Raw genomic sequence first — 20,039 nt, forward strand, 5'->3', positions numbered from 1 at the left:
ACACACACACACACACACACACACACACACACACACACACACACACACTGTACATTTGTTACAAAGCTTTGAACTGTGTATGAAATTCTTTTGATTTGGATTCATCACTACAAGTGACCCACTGGAGGTGGGAGTGCGAACTTTCACATGGCAACAATGAACAAAGGAAACCGACAAGCTTCGAACACAACCCAGATTTCAGAGCAAACGCCATTGCCCCAAATTGTTTACACTACAGCCCGCATTCATTTAATTATTCATTATTTATTATACTCTGTGCACTCTCTGCCTGCAATTTAGACTCATCAGTTAATCTAACCTCCCTGATTTGTAAGCCAGAGTTACGGAGGGCCGTGAAAATGCAGAGCAAATGTCACACAGAAAGGCCCTAACTGAGCAGGACTGCTTGCTGCTCCAGCAGCCAGCAGCGTTGGCCAACATATGATTTTTCACTTTTAGCTGTTGCTTGCTGAAATAGAAAACAGTACGAGTTTTTAGTGGCAGCTTTTCTAGAAAGTAAAATCTGTCAGAGTTTGGTGGCTTAGTGTTTTGTGCAACCCAGAGCTTTAGTATTTAGTAGGTCAGTATGAACAGAACAGGCACAAATCTCAGAGAGGACTTTTGTTGGACAATTTAAAACAACGGAAAGAAATTCTAACTTGTTGTCATTGCAGATTCTAGTTATTAACTGTGTCTTCATTCTTTATCATCTTCCAGATTAAACAGTTTGAGCGTTTGGAGCAGGAGGTCAGCCGGCCAATCAACAATGACATGACCGGTTGGGTTCCATCCGCACACAACTCTCTGGCAAACTACCTGGCCCAGAACGGCTCTGGAGCCCCCGCCTCCTCCAAGTTGTGCCACGGTGACCGTCAGCTTATTCTCTTCTATCAAGAGCAATGCGAGCAGAACGTCACCACGGTGACAAATGCCATCGATGCCTTTTTTACTGCTGTCAACTCCAACCAGCCACCAAAGATCTTTGTGGCACACAGCAAGTTTGTCATTCTCAGCGCACACAAGCTGGTCTTCATTGGTGACACGCTGTCACGCCAGGCCAAATCTCCAGAAGTGAGGGCACGGGTAGCCCAAAGCAGCAACAGCCTCTGTGAAAAACTCAAAGACATTGTGATCAGTACGAAGACAGCAGCACTTCAGTATCCTTCCCCTGGAGCCTCCAGAGAGATGACAGAGAAGGTGAGGGAGCTTGCAGGGTGTACTCAGCATTTAAGGATGGTTCTGGGACAGCTCTTAGTGATGTAGAGGCAGAGGGGGAGGAGGAAAACAAACCAAACAGTGACTGAAATATTCCAGAACCTCGGAGCAGTGAATCTTCGCAGTAACACTGGGCAGACAACCCTCTGTACCCCATACAGCACTAACTAGGAGAACCTGGAGTTTGCTGGATCACAAAGTGCTGCACAAAACCCTGAACACCCTTCAGGTGTGTGAGGAGTCCCGTGTGCCTCTACAGGATGAGGCTTGCTATCTCTTACAGTCCTGGCATGCATGGAAATCCTGAGTGATCCTGTCCTTGGGGTCTGGGACCCTGTTTCGGACCGGGAGCACCAATTTTACTCCCATCCTTCGCTTCCTCCCTGTGCTGCCTTTCACTGGGACCATTTCATCCCATCTCCACTCTGCACTTTTTATTCTAGACAAAAAAAAAAGAAAACATTTTCTCGTCAGTGGGCTGGGCCATAGGCTGTAAAATAATCAGTGTAAATATTTAAGTTACCTATGTATTCAGAAAATCAGAAAAAAGAAGACTATAGCACTTGCAGTGCATACACGTAAGAAAAGATGGGAACATAACTGTAGTTTTTAGACAGAACATCAGTAACTGTCATATTGCTATACCGTATAATTAAAATGTAATATGGCTCTGATTCTCGATCCTAATATAATTATTGTTATGGATGTGTAAATTGCAGATGATATGTATGACTCTGTGTTGTCGAATGTCGGAATGCTTTTCCATCCCCAATACAGGCAAACTTTCCAAACCCCACACAGGAGCACGCCGTGTGTGTCTGAGCCGCCTGAGGCTCGCTGAGTTGTCCACTCTGCATCCGGTTCCCCCCGAGCACACAACGCTGCTGCCAAAACATGCCGACATAGCCGTGCAGGTGCGGGACTGCAGATGCGATTATTTCCACGCCATCTAAGATGTTTATTTTAATTTTATTTTATTTTTGAAAACTGTATGTATTTTTAATAGGCATGTAAAAGTCAAAAGGAATGAGAGTTTAAAGACAGCAAATGCAATTAAACCTGCATTTCCTTTTCTCTGGTCTCGTCATATTGTGTATTTTTTATTATTAAATAGTTGAAAATGATACGTAGTGTCAGACTCACTACTGGAATTACCTGAGAAAATGCAGGCAGTTTGCACAGGTATCTGTTTTGCCATAATTTTCTAATAACCAAAGATGATCTCAGTTCTATGTATAAACGTCAAAGGTCTCAGTCTGCTACACGTGGTCAGCTATCAGATTTCTCTCTCGGCAAGAGAAAATTAGTAGATCTTCTTTTCTTTTTTTTAAGGTTAAAGGAAAACTGTCTCGTTATATTTTTATGACATTGAAGAAAGACTAATGGGAATGTGACAGGTCGGGAACAAAACCGGTTTATCACTTTATTACAGAAGCAAACATGTAGAGTAAAATTATTTCCCCAGCTGTTAGCACTCATGTTTATAATAATATCTGTTACTACAGAGCATTTGGAAGCCACAGCCTTTGTGAAAGACAACACAGACGCCTTAACAACCATCTGAAGTTCAAATGTTGTTCATTCCAGTGCTAATTTTCTCTGTATACCATCATTTCTATGCCACCTCCAAACTATAAACTCTGCTTACTGGCTGAAATGCTTATAGAGATGTTAATATGATTAATGAATCTTTACATATAATACTGTCTGAAATTTCAGATTAAATTTTATTCCACTGTAGGAAATTATTGTCTCCCCGCAATGAAAACAGACAAATTTCTAAGCATGGCCAGATTATAGATCGTGAAGTCATTTCATTTCCTCTCTGGTGAACCGTGGCCAGCAGTTCAGTTTGCAGAAAGCTTCTAGTACATGTTAAAAAAAAAGAAAAGAATAAAATTAATTTAAAAAATCTCCTCCTCAATGCTTTATTATGTTTATATTCGTGTATGTTTTTTCTCATTTGAATTTTAACCTGAAAACATTGTCTATTAGCCTGGTTTTGACATGACGGCTACCAGGGGATGGTGTTGCCCTGCCAGTCCAGAAGCATCCCGCTGTCTTTGTTGCTAAGTGACGATATCACACTAAGCATGCCAAGTACGCTGTCCACGGTGGTCAAAGGAGCCTATGGGAGACAACAGACACACAAAAGAAGAAAGTCACTGGAAAGGAAGCGGCTGGATCAGAACAAGCTTTATGATTTCTAATATGGGGAAGGCTAACAAGCTAAACGCTAAAAATGAAGTTTATTTTTGTGTGCAGTTTCAAGATTAGAGATTTAAAATGATCATTATTGGAGAAAAGGATGGTCGTGGTGTGGTTGTTAGCACTTTCATCTCATATCAACATTGATATTATGTAAAATGTAATTGGATTATCAAAAATAAATCAGAAAACAGAATCGGTGAGTGTTTCATGCTGTGTTTGTCTTTTTATTACTAAGCTGCTCTTACTTACCCTGAACTTACAATAATGCATCCAAATGTATAAATCTCAGAGCTAGTACAAGCAGTGATGTAATGCTAGGACTTACATTACGCTTGTCTAGTGAAACGTACAACGATTTAAGGTTTTACATAAGCACAGTACTTGTTTGACCTAAAAGAACTTTCTGGAATCTGTAACAGATTTGGTGGGTTTCAGCAAATGTGATTGTTTCATATGAAAGCTGTTTAAAGGAAAACCATAATGTTTAAATGTATTCACTGAATAAAGTATTTTAAAGTTTTCATCACGTCACCTTTTCTCCTCCCATCTCAGTTTGGACCCAGCCTGGGTGTATGGCTGTCACCACTATATTGTGAGTCTTGAAGTCTTCGGCTTGACAGCGAGTCAGCATGTTCAGTGCTGCCTGATGACAGGAGAAACAGCACATTTCTTTATTGTTAAGCGTAATACAAACATATAAGTATTACACTTATTGAAATTATTATTAATTATTAATCAATACAGGTGTCTAAAGCCAAACAACTGAACCACATGATGCTTTAATTACTGCGTGTCAAGCTCCTTTCACTGAATCTGGTCTATGTCATTGAATCACAGTTACTTATTAAAATGTCAGTAAAGAAAAACTCTAAAAGATAAGCACAGACAGAATAAACAAGTTTAGGAAGAAAGTCAGGATATTTGATTCTTTTTAACAGTACCTTGCTTGTTCTATAAGGATACATCTGTGCTGCTGAGAAGGTCTCTGGACATTTCTCTATGGATGAAATAGCTGTGGAGATGTTGATGATGGCTGAGCTGCAGGCAGTTTTATTATCTAAGACAAAGTGGGACAAACAGATTAGCATCATGACTGGGAAACGAAAAGAACTGTGTGTGTGAGGATAGTTTGCATCTCTGAACCTGCACCAACCAACACGTTCTGTGATGCAATCCACCTGCGAAAGAATTCAAATCTATTTACTTTTTGTAAATGTATTAATGCAGAGAAAACGCTCCACTCTTCTTTAAGTATAACTGTCTAGAATTCTGCATATTCTGTCGTATTTTCTAGTCCTATTCAGGAAAGGATCTGGCGAGATTACACCTCTCTGCTGACAAACTGTGTGTGCCCCCAGAAGATCCGGAGTGGCTTGATGGATGGATATAACGGTTGTATTAATGTCTTTCATTCATTGACAATTGAAGAATATTTAATTTCTTTGCTTTGAGCAAATCTTGGGTTTTTGGATCGCACTATGAAGCTCCGTCTGCTCAGTGTTGCAGCATTAGTCTGAATGTGAGCAGAGTGCAGCCCTGTACTCTCAGTTCATCCTGCTGCTTCTATCAGCAGTCAGATAATTAATAAACACCAGTGACCCACTTCCATTGGCAGCCATACGTGCCCATGCCGATCATGAGCTGTTTCTCTCCTCCACACTTTACTTTTCCATTCCGGTACAAAATAATCGCCATTTAAACGTTACTCTGTCTCTCTTCTACAAGGCGTCTTTGTCGTGTCTTCCTTCACTCATCTCCAACCAGTTGCAGCAATTGGTTGGCCGCTGCTCCCTGACCCTGGCTCTGTTGGAGGTTTCTTCCTGTGAAAAGGGAGTTTTTCCTTCCCACTGTCGGCAAGCGCTTGCTCATAGAGGTTGTCTGATTGTTGGGATTCTCTACTGTAGGGTCCTTACTTTACAATATAAAGTGTCTTGAGGCAACCATTGTTGTGATTTGGCAATTGAATTTAATTGAACTGGCTTTGGGAGGTGGATAACTTGCAGCTAGGCAAATCTTCAACTCAGCTTTTTGTAAATTGGATATAATCTCATATTAACTCTTATCAGGAAAGCTAATCCCATTACTTTAATATGAAAGCTCAAATGGACCCCTGTACTGCCAAGCCAGGGTACCACTCACACATTTACAACACATTATTTCATGCCTTTGAATTTTGCTTGTCATGCACACAGGACATTTGGGCTTAATTATTTTGCCTGCTTATAATTCAAAGTTATGGGGATCAAATCACTGACCTTCTGACCAAATAACCTAGTCACAGTTGCAGTGAGATGGAGCATGAAACCATATGTATGTACTCACTCCACTGAGTGTTTTCCCAATGATGGTATCCTACATTCAACATAACATGAAAGAACAGATACATACCATTGCCCTTTGCAGAAGAATCCCTCTGTGCTGCTTTTTTCAGGAGTGGAAGAAACATCTGAAAGTACAAAACTTATAGTTTACATGTGTGAAATTATAGCACATTTAAAAAATAAAATAAAATGAAAGATGTGAAATAAAAATGTGAAACTCCCATCAAATATGTTAAACCTAAGAAATGAGCCTGTTTCACAAATGTAATGTAAGGAGTAAAAAGTAGAGGTGTTTGGGTAAAAATCTGGGAAGTGAAAGTACAATGTTCTCAGAACATGAAATACTCAAAGCACAAATACCTGAAAATTCTACTTGCGTAACAAAGTATTTGTACTTCCCACGTCTGCAGAGAACAAACCAACCTTTGCAATGGTAAATGGTCCAACCACATTGGTTTCATACACCTCCATCATGTCGTTTTTCTTGGTAGCAGATAATGCTCCTGACAAGGCCGGTTTCCTAATACCAGCATTGTTGATAAGGATATTCAACCCAGCATCCCCGATCTGATCTTGCACAGCCTGCACAGCAGCTGAGATACTTTCCTCATCTGCAACATCTACAGGTAGATGCATAGAAATACAAATCATAATGACCAAGGTCTTTTGAATGTCAAAAAAAAACTGTGGAAGATTATGAGTTTTAAAAAAAGGTTTCATTTCTATGTATGTATTTGCCTTTGAATCTCAGATTCTCAAGTGAATATTTCAACACTTCCATTATTATGTGAGAGGCCTGATGAGATTAAAGTAAGGCACTATCAAAAACCTGAGTGCACCCGTAGTGGGAAGGTTCTCAGATTTTAATAACTAAGTTGTAAGTAAGAAATCAGTGCATAGACTCAGCAACACTTCCAGAATTCACTGTCTGTGAGCCTCCAGTGTTTTAGTGTCATAATTGGAAATGTTTCAGCACACATTTGGAAATGGTGTCGGAAGTGTATGCAGAGTTAAATGAAGGCGGATTGTTTTTACCTAGCTTGATTATAGTGATCTTTCCAGGATGTCGGGTGGTTAACTGTCTCAGTGCCTGAAGGGAACAGAAAGAATATATATAAATATTTATGTTGTTATTCCATGAAATCACGTCTATAGCCAGTGACTCACAACAGAAATGATTGATGTGCATACAAATCTAAGGCTTGTCCTCAGGAATTCCAGATTCCAAAGCAACAGTGTAAGGAGAACGTGTATGTACAGTTAAGATGTTAACTGTCAATAGCAAATGTATTGTCCAACAATCTGTGACTGAAGGGAAATAAATGAACAACCCGGAGAATGCAGCAACACTTAAATTGAGAACACAACTAATGCACACCGATTTGTTGCAGACCTTATATACACTTTTCACTGTTTCGTAGCGATCAAAACTGACATATCACACTGTGTTCTGTTGATCTTATGTGCTGCACAATAATGTTTAACATTTAGTATTTACTGTCATATTCCCATATATCATTGTGATGTTGTTTATTCTATTACTCTTGTTCTCTTCTGCTTGCTCTCTTTTTTCTTTCTCAGCAGGTGATCCAGGTGATTGATATATGCATTTTTTTTCTGCCCGTTCTGTTGGTTTTTGTCTTTTGCCCTTCTCCCCCGTCCCTCTTCTCAGCTGTTTCTCTTTCCCTCTTTCTTTCTCCCCTTCTTTCCCCCAGTCAAGTCTGTCCCGTATTCAGTAAGTGAAAATAAAATAAACAATAAAAGGTGAATCAAATGGACCATTACGGCAAGGCTGGGATGGTCAGTTTGGTAAAGTAAATCCGTTGGGCATCTTTCTTTGCCTTTAGACAACAATTCTGATGGCAAAAGAGCCAAACGGGACAGGCAAAAAAAACAAAAAAAAACAAACAAAAAAAACTGACATATCAAGTTGCCTTCAACAGCTTTGCTACATCTTTTGCTTCTGTGCTGAAAATGGAGCCTGCGAGAGAAGTTTTGCAGCCAGACCCCCGTAGAGTTGGCTGTGCTACACCGTCACACTTTGAAACCAAATGAAAGATGTTTATACCAAATTTGTTGACTAGTTTTAGACTATTAGGTTAGCTCAGGCCTTGTAAAATGAAAATGGACCCCTCTTCATACTTTCATGACTTTTTTTATGTTGTATTCTCATAATTACAAGATGATGTTATGATAAAGTTATCTGCAGATGCTGACAATAACAACATAACAATTTATTTACAATACAAAGTTGTGTTGTTGTGATTTGGCACTATATAAGTAAAATAAGTGAAATGAACAGATGATACACAGTCAACCTTCACATGTGTGCATGTGAGGGTTGCTCTAGCAGTTGATGTGAGAACCACAAGAAGCATTTATGTGTAACAGTCTCACCTCAGTTCTGCTTCCTTCAGGCTCTCTGGAGCAGGCATAGATGTGAGCCTCTTGTCCTGTCATCTCTGCCAGCTGTTTCACCAGCTCCAAACCAAGGCCTCTGTTGGCCCCTGTCACTAAAATGTTCCCTTTCAGTTCCACTGGCATGTTGGCTGATCCGCTGGTCAAACAGTAGCTCCTGCCTGACTATTCTTTTGAGAGTAACTGAGCATGTGTTCGAGTGTGCTGCCGCTGTTGCACCATTTAAAAAAAAAAAAAACACCTTGTTCTTCCTTTTATATGTCGAAAACTCTGTGACAACATAAGGTGGCTTGCAAAAGTATTCGGCCCCCTTGAACTTTCCCACATTTTGTCACATTACAGCTACAAACATGAATAAATGTTATTGAAAGACCACATGAAAGACCAACACAAAGTGGTGTACACGTGAGAAGTGGAACGAAAATCTTACATGATTCCAAACATTTTTTACAAATAAATAACTGAAAAGTGGGTGACTGGGTGTTTTGTCACCTATTCCATTACTACTGCCAGCCAACACCAGAAAACCTATAGATTTTTATAAGCCAGTTTACAGCTTTTTCTTTTCAGAGTGCATAGTTAGCGATAGGATTTAAAGTATCCAAATGATGTACATTAAAAATGATTAAAAAGACTGTAATAGTGTCAAGACTATGAATATGTGGAAAGTGTGAGGTTGACCACTGCTGGAGAAAGATGAAGTTACCCAATGGCCAAACACAAAAAAAGAAAAAATGGCCTCATCCAGTCTTAGAAAACACAGTTTTGACAGAATCTAAAGTGAAAGATGTACACTAATGAAAAAGGGATCATCTCAGTCCAAAGACTTAAGAAGACTAATGTTTAATTTGTAATATTTATTACAAGATTACAAGGTAACATTATTATTATGTTCTTGTCAGTGCATATGCCCAAAGGTTGGATGTCCGAAGAGAAAGAGGAATTCTGGAGTAAGCTGGGAGAAAAAAGTTGTGGCTTTCTTACCTAATGCTCTCTAGTGTTTCGCCAGCAGAGCCAGATATTTTCTTCAGACTGTTCAAAAATAGCATTTATGATGAAATTGCTGAAGGGACAAGCTTTAAAGAGAGGACAAGCAGTTTTGAAGTCAAATCTGAATCTGTCGTCAGAAGTTTATTAATAAATTTCAAAGTGTTTTCAGCAAGGGCGCACAGTACACCCGGCCTGGCGAGGCAAAGCTGGAGTGTCGGACTGCAGCTTGTCGGTCTGGTGACTCAAACGGGCTCTCCTCCACACTGTCCTCATTTATAAAGTGCTTTACAAAGCCGGACATTACAGCTAACAACTGGAGTTTCAGTGCTGCTAGCCAAATAGGACGAGTCAATTACTGCCAAAGAGACAGACAGTGAAGGTGGAAGTATATCCTCAGTGTCTTAACATAAAACTCATTGTTGCAGCAAGTGGGGCAGCACAAATGTAATCCCCTTAAAGTGATGTTAACTAATGTAAGTGAAGGAAACGGCTTCCAGGGCCTAATCCGTGGATCGGCTTCCTCCGAGGCGTGGACGTCTATCAGCAGAGATTGTACCTTCACCTATCAGCAGAGATTGTACCTTAATCTGTAACACAGTCAAATATATTCTCAAGTAACATTCAAGCATGCCATTCAGCGTGTTAGTACGAGCTCGGGAGCAGCTTGGGAGAACAAGAAAACAGAGACTGCTTCAGATTGTCCTCCCAAATCGACTCAACTTTATTCTCAAGTACAACAGTTTATATAGAGGGAAAAATTCATGAGACAGCAGATTATCAGTTTAAACCAGTACAGACCAAGATAAGGGAGCGTCTTCCTGCCCTTGGGTGAAGAAGCATCCTTTGTGTAGTGTATCAGTTCAGCTACAATTATGATTATCTCAGCGACATATTTTCAAGGCACAAAATAAAGAGTTCTTACATTAGTGAATTCTGAAACAAACCATCTGGCCTTCAACAGGCGTCTCCTAAGAGATTTAGAAACTAATGTAGCTGAGGGAGTGATCTCTGTGGTATTTCAACCTTGTACCAGCCTGTGATTCTCACACATCAATTCTTGGGTCAAAGAGAAAAATAACTAAAACAAAGGGGCCTTATTGAATGACAGAGTTTTCCTGTATAATGTCACTATAAAACAATATCCAGTAAATGCTCCCATGGTACTAAAATACCTAACAGTAAGTTTATTAGCCGCAACCAACCAACCCGGTGACATAATGTCCTGAAACGACTCCCATCAGTTCATCTGCACGTAGCTGGATTTGAGCAGACAGTATGTCTGAACACCTCAGACTTCATTCGGCTGCTTCTGTCCTGTGTCACATCATCAATAAACACTAGTGTCCCAGTGCCACTGGCAGCCATACACCCCAAACCATCACACTGTTTTACAGATGATGTGATTTGGATCGTGAGCTGTTCCACACCTTCTCCATACTTTTTTCTTGCCATCATTCTGGTCGAGGTTGATCTTGGTTTCATCTGTACAAAGAATGTTTTTCCAGTACTGTGCTGGCTTTATTAGATGTTTCTAGCAAAGTCCAATCTAGCCTTTCTATTCTTGAGGCATATGAGTGGCTTCCCCTTTGCAGTGAATCCTCTGTATTTACTTTAATGCAATCTTCTCTTTATGGTAGATATGGATGTTGATATGCTTACCTCCCAGAAAGTGTTGTTCATTTTTATGGCTTTTAGGGTTTAGGGATTTTATGGCTTGATCCACCACAACTGTGTTCCGTGGACGTCCAAGTCTTTTTGCATTACTGAATTCACCAGTGCTTTCTTTCTTTCTCAGCATGTACCAAAATTCAGATTTTCCCACTCCTACTGTTGTAACAATTTCTTTAATTGTATAAACAGTGCATTTTACTATTGCAATGTAATGTTTATAAGGTTGGGGGAACCTGCAGTCAGTTGAGACTGAGGAAGTCACTTGGGTGAGTGATGAAACATTTCATCCACTGAAAATGTTACATCCAGATTAACAGAATCAACCTTTTGGGATTTGGATGAAAAAACTGTTTTTAAATGCTCCCAACTGTGGGTCACCACATGTACATGCCCAAGTTGTGACTGGGTTGCCCCGAGCAAATAACGTACTGCCAGACCCCGTAAATTTTACCTTGGTAGTCATCAGCGACAGCTTGGAGACTGGGGCCTCAGGACTCCAACAACTGGAACAACTGGACTCCAGCCAGACTCATCAGTGAGCATCAGTAATCTTTTATGGTGTTTTCTGCTGGGGCAGCAGTATCTCCACTGGGTAAGGGAGAAACTGAACAGGCTGATCAAGAAGGCCAGCTCTGTTCTGGCATGTCCTCTTGACCCAGTGGAAGGATTCAGTGACAAGACGATGCCACTGAGCTGTCATCCCCATCACTCCCAACCCTGACAGCACGGGGTGGGAGTGACGGTGCACCCACAGTGTGCAAATTGTACCAAACTGCAAAATACTTAGCTATGCCTCTAATGAAACCTCTGCTTGCTCTGTTTCACTTCTGCAACATCAGTCTTTCCACAGGTAATACCCATATGTTGATTCATGGTTTTCATCAGTTTTCAGACTACTGCAGCATATTTTAAAAGGGGTTATGTGCTGTAAAAGACAAAAAAAAAAAAGTTATTCTTCTCCGTATTCAATCCTCAGGTACTGCTGTGATGCTTACACCTATGACTAAGTCCCACTTTGCTAGGTGCACTTGTTCAACTTTTCATTAAATCAAATATCTGATCAGTCAATCACATGGTAGCAACTTAGTGGATTTAGACATGTAGACATGGTCAAGACGATCTGCTGAAGTTCAAACCAAGCATCAGAATGTAGAAGAAAGGGGATTTAAGTGACTTTGGCCAAGACATGGATGGTTCTGCCAGACAGGGTAGTCTGAGTATTTCAGAAACTATTAGTCTGCTGGGATTTTCCCAAAGAAATTTATAGTACAAAAAAGTACCATAAAATATTCAGTGAGCAGCAGTTCTTTGGTTAAAGAAGAGGTCAGAGGAGAATAGCCAAACTGCTTTGAGCTGATAGAAAAGCAACAGTTATTCAAATAACTACTCAACCAAATTGCAACCAAGGTATGCAGAAGAGCATGTCAAACCTTGATGTTGATGAGCTACAGCAGCAAAACAACTGCTGCTTCTATCAGCAAAAGACAGGAAAAAAAATCAGGCTTTTAGTTGCAAGCTGAACAACAGAAAAACAGAAAAACGTTGCCTGGGTTGAGTCTGAATTTCTGCTGCAACATTCAGATGGTAGTGTCAGAATTTAATGTAAACAGCACGACAAACTGATCTCACCTGATATCTCAAATCAACAGTTCAGGCTGCTGCTGGTGTAATGATGTGGGGGTATTTCTGTGCTACACTTTGAGCGCCTTAAATGATCTTTAACACCACAGCCCACTTGAGTATTATGGCGAACCATGTCCATCCCTTCATGACCCCAGTGTACCTATCTTCTGATGGCTCCTTCTAGATTAATAATGCAAAGAAACTGAATGTTTTCAAAATACACTTCTCAACCCATCTGCCTTCTCTCTAGGTCCTGAGCACTAAAGACACAAGTATTGCTAGAGACTTTGGTAGAAATGTGGATTCTGGGAAAGTTCCCAACACCTGTTGACTGTAGAAAGTGATTGCCTCAGGTGGCAGAGTAGGTTGCCCACTAATTGGAACTTCAATGGCTCATTTCCAAATCCTCCTGTGCTTATAGATGAATGAGACGTACAAAGTGCTAAAACTGAGTACAAAGGTGTTATGTAAGTACCAGTTCATTTTACCAAAGACTTGATTTTAAAAGGAAGAAAAAAAATCAGGTTAATAGTTTTACTTAAGTAAAAGTTGCTATATAGAGGAGTTGTCCATTAAAATGCAACAAAGACCAGTGTAGGTGAAGGGAATGTATAGCGTTACCTCTTTTAAACAGTTTTGAAGCAACCTGTTTGCTCTGAGTTTCAAATATCAAAGAGGTTTACTGAGCCATAATCAACTGTTAGCTGAAATAGAATTTCAGATATTGCATGCTGATTAAATGCAGAGTGGTGTATACATTCAACTTTCAACCCTTTAAAGGCAAATTTATCATATATGATGCATACGATTTGAGACTTCTACATAATCAGTGTAGGACCTCCAAAACTGGAGGTAACAAAGAAGTTAAAAATGAAAACGAATATATGCAAATTCAAATTTCATTTCTTAAGAAATTGTCACAAGGATCCTCAAAAACTCAATTTTCCAAAAAAAAAAAAAAAAAAAAAATCATGATTTGGGCTTTAAAGGTTTACATATCCTAAACAAGGCAGTCTGAGAGTGAACTGCATTGGAGTGAGGTCTTCTTTAAGATGAGGCCTGATTACACAGGTCTGCAAAAGAAAATAAAAATGATATTTTAGGGTGCTGAATCTAAAAATGATCTCAATTTCCCTCCATCACATACAGTGTTTTTGCAAATCATTAGGAGTTTACATTAAAAAGAAATCACAACAGCAATGAAAAAAAAATCAATATTTTATTACAATTAACTAATTTTGCATAATTTTTCTGAGATTCCTTACCACTGAACAAAATAGATCTGTTGGGATGTCTTGAAGAATGGGACATGGACCATCTGAGCTCCTCACAGCGCAAACTCCCAGTATCCGCCCCCTTCTCAATTCCTCACATTTTCTATTCTCTTGCTTTTAGAAAACGTTACTGGATATGGTTTTTTGACTCAAGTATAGGATACCAGGTTTTTGGAATTTTAAAAATATTTTTCCCAGTTTCAGTCAAACAAATCCTATTCAGTTTTTTGGTTGCAGACCTGTGTTATTCAAGGAGAATTTAATAAAAAAAAAATTCTGATTTAAATTTTGTTCCATACAGCGAGTTAAAAATGTTTATTTTCTAACAGCAGGTTGTAAATTTTGATTAGTCACAGTTTAATGAAGTTTCTATATTGATTTCTTTGAATTCACATTTTCTGATTCTAATGTGTATGCTGGTAAAAAAAATTATGCACACAATTTGTCATCATTTTTGTGCGTATTCTAACATTTGTGAGTATTTAAAGGATTATATAAAAATTTTTAGCTGTAATGCATGTAAGAATGAATACACTTTTACATTTTGATTTACAAAGTCATTAATTTGAGTACACAATCAGACATTCTTAAGCACATAAATACATTTGAGGGTGCACACATGGAGTGACAGAGTTTCACAGCTCAACAAAAACATGCAACATATTTGGCCACAGATTTAATTTTCTCACATCTCTTTGGCCAACTGCTGTCCCAGTCATTGGAATGTTAAGAATATTAAGAAAACATACAATTTACATACAATTTAGTCTGTCCTGAGAGAGAACTAATAGCAAGCTTCGACATGCTAACAACAATTAAACTAATAGCTACTAGCCATAGCTGCTAGCATGGCTGTTAGAAGCTTTTGGTGCTGCTGGTATGCCGTCGGGAGCGTGGGGGCGCCACTTTGCTGTTGTTGTTGTGTTTGCTGCAGTTTTCCTTTCCATCTGTTGAAGTGCTGCTGTCAATGATATAGCTCTTGCCCTGCTCTTCTTTCATGAACAGCTCTACCAATAAAATCTTCTCCTTGTGGATCTGCAGGCTGATATCTTTTGGGATGTCTGGGATTAGCCAGTCAACAATGTCATTCATGAGCATCACAACGTTCTGTCAGAAATAAATGAAAGAAACTCAGCAATTTTTCTTCTGGTAAAAACAAAAAAATAATCTCAGAACTTCCACAGTCTGAATCCCCAACATCCCGTAGGTCACATGCTTTTATGTTTTTCTAAAAATTTCAACCGTTTGGCATATATAGTTCATTTTAAATCAATTCAGTTCAATTTTATTTATATTGTGCCAACAGCACCAAGGCACTTTATAGTGTAAGATAAGAATCCTACTATAATAAAGAGAAAACCCCAGCAATCAGACAACTCCCAGGAAGGAAAAACTATCTTTTAACAGGAAGAAACCTCTGGCAGAACCAGGCTCAGGGAGCAGCAGCCATCTTTCAAAACCCGTGAGGGTGAGGAAAAGAAAAGAGAGCAGAGTGAGATAGGACAAAAGGTTTAAATGGTTTTGGCCTTGACTAACCACACTAAAATTCCTTATACACTATATGGACAAACATATTAACTGGAGCGTTCCAAAGCTCCTCTGGCACTAACACAAAGACAAAACTGTGCACCAGGAGATTCAGTAAGTTTCCATGGCTGAGCAACTCCTGTGGGTGTAATGTGTTGGTGTCTTAGTACTTTTGTCTATCTAGTGTTTGATATTCAACTGTGCAACAAGTAGAGAGCGGCTGCAGACCTCCACTGTTGTAACATGTCCATGTATCTGCATACCAAGCGATTAAATAAGAACATTTGTGCCAGACGCTGCAGGAGAGCAGTTACAGACTCCACCAGAAAGTGGGCTTTTATTTCAACTCAAGGACAAAAAAAAGTATCAATTTTTGGAAAATGGAAAACTGCAGAAGACCTTCAGCAGAGGTTTATCATTAGGGATTTATAGGAGGGCAGCACAGTGGTACAGGAGGTATCAGTCACCTCACAACAATCAGGTTCCTGTATGTTTTCCCTGTCTCCTTGAACTGCCAGTTTGAGTAGACGTGACCTTACTTTTCAGCTACAAGTAAGTTCCTGTCCATGGACTATGTGATCAGTTTCTGAATTTCTGGTTGTTCTACTCAACTGTGGTGATTTATGTTGGCTGTTATAATGAAATGTAGGTTGTTCTGACCAGACCCTACGTCAGAATCATAGTTCAGCACCTCTCTTTAAAAGGTATGTGATAATTCAATAAAATAAATTCATAAGAACATTACTAGTAATTGCTTTATGTATTACCTACCTGGAAAACAATAACAAAAGCCAGACGGACAGCCAGCACTGCCCAGAATTCCTTGGATAGCTCATATGGTGTGTTTGACCAAGGTGGTTCTCTGTAGTCTTTATACCTTAGTGACAAAAAACAGGTATCACATTTGGTCACAATTTAACACTCAATTTTGAGAAGAAATTTCTGGCAAAACCAGGCCAGTACATATAATCTAAATGATTAGATAGGGATAATTTAGAAGTAGTGCAATCTCCCAGATGTTCCCCTCAACATGTGTTTAACAAACCAGAAACTCCCTGACAGTGTTATGTTCCAGCAAGGCCTGCTGTGATTTTGACCCTCTATCGGTGTGTCTCCTGCCATAGGTGCCACCCTTTTTGTATGGCTGTCTGTACATAGCAATTAAGCTAGCCAGAGAAAGAAAGAATAATCCAACATTTTTTTTCCAAGTCCATTAGCGTTAGCATTGTCAGCACAGTTCTATACCACCTATATTATTTCTTATATACTTATTGCTTTTCTGTGTCATGAAAGTGTCTTTTTTTAACTTGCTAAATCACCATGGTAACTTCTGCTGGACACACAAACTTATCTCAAACTTAACATTTTGGTATTTGAATTCCGCTTGCTGTCTTTGTATATAGTTTTGGTTGCATGTTTCTATGGTTTACACTTCCAGTGCCAGCTTTGTATCCTTGGTCTCTGTTAAGCGTCAGTCCTTAGTGTTTCCTTGCTTTTCTTTCCTCTTTCTGTGCCGACAGCTTTGTCACCAGATTCTTTTTCGGTTTAGTAATATGGTAAATGGACTTGTTATATAGCACTTTTCCAGTCTAGTTTAGCAATTAAAGTGCATTTTACTAAAAGCCTCATACACACACATTTATTTGATGATGATTTTCTCTAAGGCTAAGTGCCTTATCTAACATTCACATACACTCACATTGGATGCATTGAGGCTCAGTACCTTGTCTGGGGATGCTTCAGCATGCAGACAAGAGGAGTAATTGCAATGGATTGAAAAGCTTGTGCAAGGATTACAGAATGGCACATCTCTGGGCTTAAGAGTTTATTTATTGAAATAAATAAAGACTAAAATAGCTTCCTTCATTGTAAAGCACTGTACTCATTTGCATTTAATTTAGAAGTCAATGCCAACAATGATTCGATTAATAACCTGACTGCTGGAGGCACTGATTCACAAATGATTTAAAAATCATCTAAAATCACTGATTTGCTTTTTACTCACAAATAGGTTTTTAAAGAAGCATAACAATAGCTCAGTAGGTAGAGTGGTGGCCCCATGATCGGAAGGTCGGGGGTTCGATTCCCCTGAACAGCTACCCTGAGGTACCCCTGAGCAAGGTACTGTCCCTACACACTGCTCCCCGGGTGCCCAATGGCTGCCCACTGCTTCACTGAGTGAATGGGTTAAATGCAGAGAGCGATTTTCCCCACGGGGACCAATAAAGTACACTTTCTTTTCTTTCTAACTAAACTTTTTGAAATACCTATTTCAAAAAGTTTTTACATTTATTGAAATGTTATGACAGTAACCTGAGAATAATTTCCTACCTGCATATTACAACAGGGTAGCCAAAGTGTGATGGATCCATGGGTTCTTTGCCATCCTGGAAGTGGCTGACATTAAAATAAGACAGTGTATGGTTGACAAATCCATGCATGGAGCCATCAGGACTGTACATGTACTGGTAAACCATCCGAGGGATGAAGTCTGATGTGAAGGAGATAACGAATGCCTGGAGCAGGGACAGAGGTTCGGACATTAGAGAGAGAAAAAAGAAGTGTGGCAAATGGAAACAAATATGAACTATGTGAACTGTAACTACACACAGGTTTAAGTATACAACCAACTGGAATGTTGTAGCTGAAATACCAGCCATACTGCTTTATTTCTTTATTTAAAGAGATAAAAGTAATGTTTTCTTTTGAGTATGCACTTGGCATCGAGCAAAACATAGCTTTATCTTTTGCTAGGGCTGGAAATGCAGAAAGACGGGCCAAAAAGAATAAAAAACACAATCTACAAAAGAGATAAGATGATATAAGCACCATATAGCCAGCACGTGAGTGAATATTAGTTTGATTTTATGAACTATACACATTAATCAAATCTGAGAACATTTCTTATCTGATCCTCCCAGAACTAAGTGATTGTTTTAAAATAATACCTAACACTTATCTATTGAAACCAAATTTTTACATTCATACGATGAAAACTGAGTTACAAGCCCTCATACGGTAAAATGGTTGACTTTTAAGTCAATTTTTTAAAATAGTTTTTAAGCCCTCATACTGTAACTTCATAACTAGGCAGATAAAATCATTTTTCATGAATGAAAAACACATGCAAAATTCCAGGTGTCACAATTTCTAATTTTTCCTCTTTCTAAATTTTTGTTATGTATACAATTTGTTTATGGACATGAACTTAGAAAAAGTTTTTTACATTAGTTTTAACACCAACACGATCGTGCATGTAGCATGTCAAAATAATTAAACCAGCAGACATTACTTACATTAATGATGACAGCAACCTTTGCTACCCCTCTCAGTATGTTGTACCATATTCCTGTACAATGAGAATATGTGTCAGCCAATGTTTTCAGGTATAAGATTTCTCTTCTTATAATTAAACAAATATTATTTTCTCTTGTTATTGTGATCCTTCCTGAATAACATGCATTTTTAAACATGCCACAATGTTTTAAATATAACCCACCGATGTCTTTAGCTCTTGCTGCCACTGGTCTTCGCAGCTCCGTCACAAATTTCTTGGCATCAAGTCGTATTTCAATGATGTTGTTGAGCAGAGCAAAGAGTGGAGCCAGCGGGAAGGATGCCACAAACAATGTAACAAAACCAAACTGGATGACTGGACAAAGGAGCAAAGCAAAAAATCAGTACCAACATATCCCTTTACCTGTGCAAATATAAATGTACTGAAAACATATTATAGACACACAATTAAATGTTTTTGTCTACTATCTCTACATAAACAAAACTGCATTGAATAAGAATATAGATTAACATGGAAATCCTCAAAACCTTGAAACCACAATAAGAATCAGTATAATCTCACAACTGATCCTTTAGTTGTGATTTAGACTTTTGAATGACACGCGGCCATCAGTGTTTATAGAAAATTATCTTTGCACACAAGAAAACAGACTTGTGTTTTGCTTTGTTCATATCTAGTATTTAACTCATTCACTGCCATTGACGTCTATAGCCGTCAATTGCAGTGAATGGCTGGCAGTGAATGAGTTAAGAACCAAAGTGGTGAAGGATATTTAGTGTGTAGTACTGACTCATTTCCATATATTCAGGAGTTAATCCACCAAATGGCTCCAGAAAATGGTCGGTTTCATATCTCGTCAACTTCTTCTGTCTCTCTTCTTCCTGAAAAGCTCCTTGCTTTGACCGAATGTATCGAATCAGTTTCTTCAGTTTGCTGAAAGACATGTGCACATATGAATACACAAATGCATATAGACGCACGCATATATGAACAATAATGGCCACAGATCACTCTAATGGCATGTCGGTGCTGTACTTTTGGAAGTAATAAGTTGTGTTCAATCATTTAATGTATAAGTAATAACTTGGACTACAGATGAGTTGTTTGATGGTTTGATGATCCTTCTCTACAGCTACAGTCAAACGGGGTGTGTTTTTTGTGTTGCCACAGGCTGTCAATGCTAACCTCAGCCTTGGGTGTTATACGGTTTACTCAAATTGGCATTCTGGCTTCTGCTTTTTCTAGCTGAATTATGATGCCAGTGATTACATTTGAACAGAAAAAAGTTACATTATCTCCTCACTACATAACAGTGTTTGATATGCATATCAAAAGTTCCATCCATCCATCCATCCATCCATCCATCCATCTTCATCCGCTTTGTCCGGGGCCGGGTCGCAGGGGCAGCAGCCTAAGCAAAGAGGCCCAGACCTCCCTCTCCCCAGCCACCTCCTCCAGCTTATCCGGGGGAATACCAAGGCGTTCCCAGGC

General features: G+C 39.1%; 3 protein-coding genes across 5 annotated transcripts in view; 1 reads left to right on the top strand and 2 right to left on the bottom strand.

Moving 5' to 3' along the window:
• Nucleotides 1-2,543, top strand: part of bcar1 (BCAR1 scaffold protein, Cas family member) — a 46,308-nt gene extending 43,765 nt beyond the window's left edge. For all 3 annotated transcript variants that reach the window (XM_005747926.1, XM_005747925.1, XM_005747924.1), the window contains exon 8: nt 718-2,543. In XM_005747926.1, coding sequence (XP_005747983.1) covers nt 718-1,263 — 546 coding nt within the window. In that variant the 3' untranslated portion in view covers nt 1,264-2,543. The remainder of the gene's footprint in view (nt 1-717) is intronic.
• Nucleotides 2,538-8,371, bottom strand: LOC102203306 (C-factor-like). Its single transcript, XM_005747923.1, has 7 exons — nt 8,145-8,371; nt 6,783-6,837; nt 6,171-6,367; nt 5,815-5,872; nt 4,368-4,483; nt 3,959-4,069; nt 2,538-3,343 (listed from the first exon to the last, which is right to left on the bottom strand). Exons 1-7 carry the CDS (start codon nt 8,289-8,291, stop codon nt 3,230-3,232), a joined length of 798 nt encoding a protein of 265 aa, XP_005747980.1. The 5' UTR covers nt 8,292-8,371; the 3' UTR covers nt 2,538-3,229.
• Nucleotides 8,372-13,697: 5,326 nt separating this feature from the next.
• Nucleotides 13,698-20,039, bottom strand: part of LOC102206901 (anoctamin-1-like) — a 41,119-nt gene continuing 34,777 nt past the window's right edge. The window contains 6 exon segments of the mRNA XM_013914589.1: nt 13,698-14,830; nt 16,022-16,127; nt 17,582-17,766; nt 18,547-18,599; nt 18,750-18,902; nt 19,339-19,481. Of these exon segments, the coding sequence (XP_013770043.1) occupies nt 14,579-14,830; nt 16,022-16,127; nt 17,582-17,766; nt 18,547-18,599; nt 18,750-18,902; nt 19,339-19,481 (892 nt within the window). The 3' untranslated portion in view covers nt 13,698-14,578.

The sequence above is a fragment of the Pundamilia nyererei genome, unplaced genomic scaffold (assembly GCF_000239375.1).
Source record: "Pundamilia nyererei isolate P.nyererei 1_Seehausen unplaced genomic scaffold, PunNye1.0 scaffold00208, whole genome shotgun sequence".
NCBI lineage: Eukaryota > Metazoa > Chordata > Actinopteri > Cichliformes > Cichlidae > Pundamilia > Pundamilia nyererei.